Raw genomic sequence first — 7159 nt, forward strand, 5'->3', positions numbered from 1 at the left:
TTGACGCTGGAGGAAAAGTCCGCAGTGTCCGCCTCGCTCTTCAACGTCAATATGGTCAACACTCCGGCGCCAACATCGCTCAAAGTCTCCGAGGCTTGCTTACGAAGTTCAATATCATGGATAAGGTCGGCTACTTCGTCTGTGATAACGCGTCTAACAACGACACCTGCATCGAGTCTCTGCTGCCGCACTTGCCAGAGTGCTACGCCGACAAGCGCCAGATCAGACTCCGCTGTGCTGGCCATATCTTCAACCTTGTCGCCACTGCCATAATGTTCGGACATGATATAGAGGCTAGGGAAGAGCTATTTGACGAGTATGCCGGCGACGTCGATGCCGCCCTCCTTGAATGGCGCTCAAGGGGACCTGTTGGCAAGCTTCACAACGTGGTTAGATACATTCGCGCCTCGCCGCAGAGGATCGCCGAGTTTGAGCACTTGCAACACGTCATCGCGTCATCTAGTAACGGTGCTGAGCATTCGGTCAAAAGTCTTGTCTTAGACGTTGCTACACGCTGGAATAGCGTAAGCAGTATGATTGATCGTGCTATCCAGCTCCGACTAGCTATTGATAACTACTCGAGCAAAGTCATCGGTGAATGGCACCAGCATAAGAAAAAAGATCAACCGACGCCGTCGCTGGTTCACGACGCGTTAACGACGGATGACTGGTCGTACCTTGAAGAGTACCGTGAGATACTAACGCCTCTACAAGTTGCAACAGATACCCTCCAAGGACATGCCGGCGGCAACTTCGGCGCCATCTGGCTAGTACTGCCAACAATCGAGTCCCTTCTCGATATACTTGAGGAAAAGAAGCTAAAGTGCCAAGCCGAGATCAACTCTCAAGTCGCGTTGTCACAGCTAGAGCCAAGCTACGACGACAAGAACAAGTTCTGGAGCCATCTGGCTACGTCGGTGAATCGCGGATGGATCAAACTCGATGACTACTACACTCGTCTCGATGACACGCCGGTTTATGTCGCCGCCATGGTTCTCCATCCTTTTTTCAAGTGGGATTACTGCGAGACGCACTGGTCGAGTAAGAGTGACAAGGGCAGCTGGACTGAAGCCGCCAAAAAGAGCGTGGATCGGCTATGGCAGACGTACCGAAAGAGCAAGGCCGCGGCACAACCACGAGTGGATAACGCGATCGTGATCCAGCAGAAGCTGGAGTCCAACCTGTTCAACTTTTCAGCGATGAGGAGCTATCGGCATGTTGATCAGATGGCATCTTATTTGGCGGAGACTCCATCTAGTGATCTTGGCTTTCAGCAATCGCCAGTGTCCTACTGGCTAAGCAAGCGTACAACGTGGCCAGAGCTGTCAGCAATGGCACTAGACATCTTCGCCGTGCCAGCCATGTCCGACGAGCCAGAGCGATTGTTCAGTAACGCTGGAAACACGTTGTCACCGAGAAGACGTATGATGCAGGACGACACTACTGAATCACTGATGATTATGAAGTCTTGGCTTCAACAGGACGTCGTCAGCATCGCGAAAGACGAAATGCGGCGGCTTAACAGCATGACTTCAGCCGTATTGTCAATACCTCGATCTCCGTCTGTCGGTTGAAACCTCGAACGGCGACTGATCGCCACGTCACGCACGACACGTCGTCACGCCACTACCAACCTCCAGCGTCGCGCGGACGACGTCGCTACGACATCGTCATCCTCCGTGTCGGCCCGAACACTCGGTCCGAGAAACCACCCCTCGGAGAGCATTGAAATGCCCCGAAAACACCGGGTCAGACATCGGCACAAATGGTCCAGCTGTTATGGCTCTGGCCATCTTAGCTCAGCGGTAGAGCAAGGGGATCGTAGACTCCAAGGTCGCGAATTCAATTCTCGCAGGTGGCTGAACTTTTGGCCTTTTGGCTCAAGCCGAGTCAAGCAAGTCAAGCCATCCCCTCGGACCTCTCAAGCAAGTCAAGCCCACGGTTTTGAGGCCTCAAGTCAAGCCAAGTCCAGGCTCCAGACTTGCTTGACTTGCTTGTGGCCACCTCTGAACTCAGCGAAGCAGTCTGTGTGTTGTGTCCATGACTTGAACCCGCTGGCACATATGTGGCGTTGCCTGTCACGTTGGCATATAGTGCTTTGAAGCTGCGGATTTGGTCAGGAGACCACGCAGGCCTGACGGCCTTCTGCTCTCTGGGGATTGCTCTCGGATTGAGCCAATTGGTGTCCCCATCGCGTCGGCGTCGACGACGCGAATCTTCCTCAGCGCCAACATCCTCAGCGCATTCGATGCTGGGTCCGCCAGCCGACACAATGGCACGCTCGACGCAGCCAGCTTTCATAAAGAGAGGAAGCGTGAAATAAACATAAGGCCAATTCGAGTCTGTCTGACCGTGCCACTCCCAGGTGCTTATTGCGCCACAGCCTTTCTCTTGAGCTTCCAGTGCGGATCCGTCGCCCACCGGCCAATATTCCATGTTGAAGATCTCAAATGTGAATCCCCAAGCCGCATACCAGTAGACACATTCGACTTTGGGAGTCACAACGATGGTTGTCGTAGGCCCTGGAATGACCGTAGTACGTGTAGTCGTGCTGGGCTGTGGCTTTTTAAACTCGGTAAACTCCGATGCGTATTGATCAAATAAAGACGACAATACCGCGTCGTCTTCATATCCGTCTGGATAGTCGTCGTCTTGCATTCCCGCAGCTAGGAGAGTATGCATAGCTCCTTGGGACGACGTGCTACTTGTAGTCGAAGATTTGTTCTCATCAGGCTTCGTACGTGCTCCTTTCGGATTGGGAAATACTCCCGGTGGACAAGAGGGACAGTCCGGATCGCAAAAGTCAACACCTGTTCACCATGGTCAGTTCGAGCTGCCTGCGCCTGAAACGGCATTGCTAGCATTGGTACTCACATTCTTCGCCACATCCTGGACAGCCCGCAGTCGCTGTCGGACCGGGTTGCGGGCCGACGGTATAGGGTGTCGATCGCGAATTGAGTTTTGGATCGATCGATCCCGTTACAGTAGGATAAGGATTAGGTGTGATCCTTACTGTACCAGCGGGCAGGGTGGTCCCTCCATAGGTGGTCGTCCTGCCACCGAACGTTTCAGTCTGAGGTGTCGGAATGTAGGTCTGTGGCCCGTCTGATCCGCCGAACCAAATTGCAGCGATACCGCTTGATGTCGTAGTTTTGGTGGGTCCGATTATTGAAGTAGTACCGCCGAAAACTCTGCGAACGGACATCAGTATCTGAATTCCCGATGCAGCATATACGTTGTCTACTTACGGGGTGACAGTCACAACAAAAGGGGGTGGTTGGACAGAGCTTGCCAAAATGATGGAGCCTGTGGAGGCAGTGGGTATCGTCACAGCCCATATCGGGATAGCTGTCGTGGTCACTAAAGGATTGTAAGCCGTCGGGCACTGATGTTTAAGAAATCACTGTGGAACAGCATACCAGGTGGAATTGTCAGCACAGTAAGCCACGAGATGTGGTTATACCATGGATAAGACGAGACGGATCCATCGGGGAGGGAAGTAGTAAGCGTCGTGAGACTCGAATACGTCACAGAAGTCGTCAAGAGTGGGAAACTGATCGTCGTTGTGCTACCCAGAGGCATTGGAGGCCAGATGAGGGTTGCGCCTGTTGATGCCGTCACCATGGGATTCGATGATGCCCATATTCCGGGATCAATATAGATAATGTCGGATGAGGCGAGATCTGGACTGCCATCGCCGTCGAGTGACTGTAGATCAACCGCCCAGTCCGCCGTTCCGAGGAAATTCAAGGCAGGGTACAGTTTCATCCGACCTGCCTTGTTTGAAGCACTCATGTAGGAGACCCATTGGGTCTGGTCGTAAACGATGATGTCAGAAAAAGCCTTTGGATCCCAATATTGATGCACGGAAGGATTGCTCGACAATATGGAGTCAATTTCCCATTGCGCAATGTAACCGGCAGTGTTTGTGCAGAGGCCTTTTTCGGCGCCCGAATCAGGCCCGGTAAAGGTGCACTGCTCCGTCCAACAGCCCGCGTTAGCCATCTGGAAAGACCGGCCGTAGCTGCTGACCCCGACGACGATCATATTAGATGGAACGCCGGCCTTTGTGAGCATAGATAAGGCGTTGATCGTCTCTGTAAGGTTCACGTGAGATCGCAAGCAACTCCCACTCGGGCAACCCTCGTCAGACCACTTGTTACCGTAATCCCATTGTCCGTGTAGATCATACGTCATGTATACGATGTAGTCTGCAACAATACTGAGAGCTTGGATAGGAAAGCCCTTCAGGTACCAGAATGAGGCTGGTGCGGTGACAGAGATAGTCTTGCCTGAAGGAAGGGCATCTCGAAGGCCATCGACAAACAGGAGTAGGCCAATACTGTCGATTTTAGTGCCTGGCTGGATACCCGGGATGTCGGGCTCGTTGGGGTACTCCCAATCGATGTCAACTCCATCAAGACCGTATTGATGAACAAAATTCACAACGCTCGCGATTGCTGTAGCGCGGTTTGCGGGAGATTTGACAACATCACGAAAGATCTGATACGTCCCAAGATCGGTGGAGAATCCCCAGCCCCCGAAAGATATGATCTTTTTCACCCCGGTCATGCTCGCAAAAAGTGGCAGCTGAGCTGCGATAGCGTCCGTGTTCACAGACAGGTCTGGATTGAAAGTGGCGAAAGAGAAGTGGATATGAGTAAAGTAGGTAGTATCGAGTTGAGTAACAGGCATTCGGAGACATTTCCTAGCCCAATCATACGCTTCAAAATAGGCGATGTTGAACACGCTTGCAGGCGCTGGCGAAGTGACGATATCGGTGCCGCAATTTGAAATGCATCCGTTCTGTCCAGGAGCAGCGGTACCAGGAGCTTGGTTATCGGATTGCGAAATGGTACAGAATTCTGCGGTCGTTCCGCATTGCCCCCAGATGTCGCAGCAAGCGTTCAGCAAACAGCCATTCAGGGTCGAGAGATTAGTACCCGGCGGCGCTGCTGGGGTGCCAGGAACTTGCGGCCCACATACAGTGTTCGGAACAGGCAATGGCATGGGGATGTTGCCCTTACTAAGGCATATGTTGTAGCCCGCGAATAGCTTTGAGCATCCGGTCCAGCCCCAGGTCTTTGCGTTGAAAATCTCGATGGTCTGAGGCGTTAAAGAGTGCGCAGCAGCGATAGACGAGCAGGAGTCACCCGATACGACAACGTACGTGTAGCAAGTTCCGTTGGCATAAGGCTTTGGCGAGTAATCAGGGAGCGTTCCAGCACTGCAGCATACGTGCTGTCCGGCCCGCAGCGAAGAACACGTGCTACTGCCGGGGTTGTATTGCGTGAATTGTGCAGGTGTGATTCCACACTCTGACGCAAGAGAGGAACATGTGTCCCCGGACACCACTTGAATAGTGCGACAGTTAGCCCGAGGAGAGAGGAAATGAGAAGGCGTCAGAGGTAAGGTGCCGTTTGAAGGTGTCGTAGTTGAATTTCCGGTGATCCCAGAATCGGGGGATGATGACGCCACCATGTATCTCATGTCTGCGAAATCCAGAGAGCTTTGCCCTGATGAACTGATACATGTGCTATTCTGCCAAGATCCTAGCGCAGCCTGGACAGCACCTAGGTCAGTCCGAGTACTGATGTACAGTCCAAGCATGTAACGAGCAGTCGTCTCATTGCACAATTGGACAAACATGGTCTCGGTAAGAGAGGCTTTGTGCTGGATCTCCGCAGCTATCTTGGTCAAAAGCTCGGGCCCTAGATGTTGAGCGCTCAATCCTGCTCCAATGTATGCACCCGCTACTGTGAGTCCCGAAGAAGCGATGTCGATCGTCGCATTGCAGGACATCCCGCGTAGATCGAACGTCATTTGCAAGGACTGCAAGACTTGTAGAACATCACTGGCTGTGCCAGCGGCTGAAGACCCCGAGGTTTGCAATCGCAATGCTGAGGACTTGACGCTTTGCGTGATATGTTCTCGCTGACAGTTCGAGCTGCTTATCGTCGCTGATCTCTTGGTAGCTTCGCGGTCATCGGCGGTGCATGCTGCGATCTTCACTGGCGTCTTCGGGTCGTCGATCGGATTGACGAGCGCGAAGTCGAGCAGCATGGGTTGATTGCATTTTGCGGCAAAGGCAGTATCGTGGTAGACGAACCATTTGCTAGGATCGGAGCCGAGTAACTTGCAACTCTCGGGACATAGTCGCTCATTGACGCCGGGAAGTGATGAAGTCTGGTTGCCAGCGAGGAAAGCTTTCTTCACATCTGCCGCATGCGTATTAGACAATGGCGGCGCAGGAACCGTACTGATCGGATAGTCCTGAAAAAATCCACGCAGAGCAGCGGGAGCGTTCAACGGTGTCATTCTGATGGCGTGGGCGAGCTGCAAAGTGCAGACGGCCAGCCACAGGAATGTGAGTTTGTGCTTCGAAGCGGCCATTATTGCGATCGATGGGGACAGCAAGTAAAGCAAAGTACGAATCTGAAGATTATCGAGACTTCCGTATCCAAGTCTTGTACTGGGCAGAATCGAAGATACATTCGACTACGGAACGCACGATCTGTTCGCTCGATTCTTGTCCGCACTCGGCTGCGGCGCTTGATGGTGCGAATCCAACAAGAGTCGAGCAGACCTCAACAAGCGCTAGGGGGATCTGCGGTGGACCCTCACAGGACGATCAGGAATCCCGTGGGTGTTGTTGGCGATGTTGGTGATGTTGGTGAGGGGTACCTTAGCGACCAAGCCACATCACAGACCAGGTGGCGATCACGGTTTACGCGGCTTATCTCCTTACACCGAGTTCCGAGGGGACCAATGGCCCCCTCAACTGAAGACACATGCCTAGCATTGCGGCCGGAGTGTTCTTGAGCGTTTCGTTCTGGCGGTAGGATGGGTGGTTATAGGGTGTGACACAGCCTGCAGCTGCATGTTTAGCGTTCCCGCTAACGCGGGGAACCCCAACGCGGTCCATACCCCAACGCGGTCCAAGGCATCAAAGAGCATAGCATTCAACAATTGATTGCTCTACCAATTATTGTTGAAATACCTTCAAATTGAAAAACATGGTAGATCAATACTAACTCTTATGATACACAGGTTCTTGCGTTATGGTCTGGACGGCCACACTTGCTACACTTTCTAATACGCTTCACGGGCCTCGGCATCTCCTCCTGGATTTGTGCTTCTACCTCCTCTTGTTCAACAA

General features: G+C 52.8%; 1 protein-coding gene and 1 non-coding gene across 2 annotated transcripts; one reads left to right on the plus strand and one right to left on the minus strand.

Moving 5' to 3' along the window:
• Positions 1-1788: 1788 nt before the first annotated feature.
• K489DRAFT_t57 lies at positions 1789-1861 on the plus strand. Its single transcript has one exon. It is a non-coding gene; the product is annotated as a tRNA-Thr (tRNA).
• Positions 1862-3021: 1160 nt separating this feature from the next.
• On the minus strand, positions 3022-6525 carry K489DRAFT_78965 (glycoside hydrolase family 18 protein). Its single transcript, XM_033608924.1, has one exon. The coding sequence runs from the start codon at positions 6391-6393 to the stop codon at positions 3361-3363; it is 3033 nt and encodes a 1010-aa protein (XP_033456337.1). The 5' UTR covers positions 6394-6525; the 3' UTR covers positions 3022-3360.
• Positions 6526-7159: the final 634 nt, after the last annotated feature.

This window comes from Dissoconium aciculare (genome assembly GCF_010015565.1).
Source record: "Dissoconium aciculare CBS 342.82 unplaced genomic scaffold K489scaffold_14, whole genome shotgun sequence".
Taxonomy (NCBI): domain Eukaryota; kingdom Fungi; phylum Ascomycota; class Dothideomycetes; order Mycosphaerellales; family Dissoconiaceae; genus Dissoconium; species Dissoconium aciculare.

Excerpts from the sequence above, each read along its gene's own strand:
- K489DRAFT_78965 (XM_033608924.1), bottom strand. The coding sequence starts at position 6,393 with ATGGCCGCTTCGAAGCACAAACTCACATTCCTGTGGCTGGCCGTCTGC.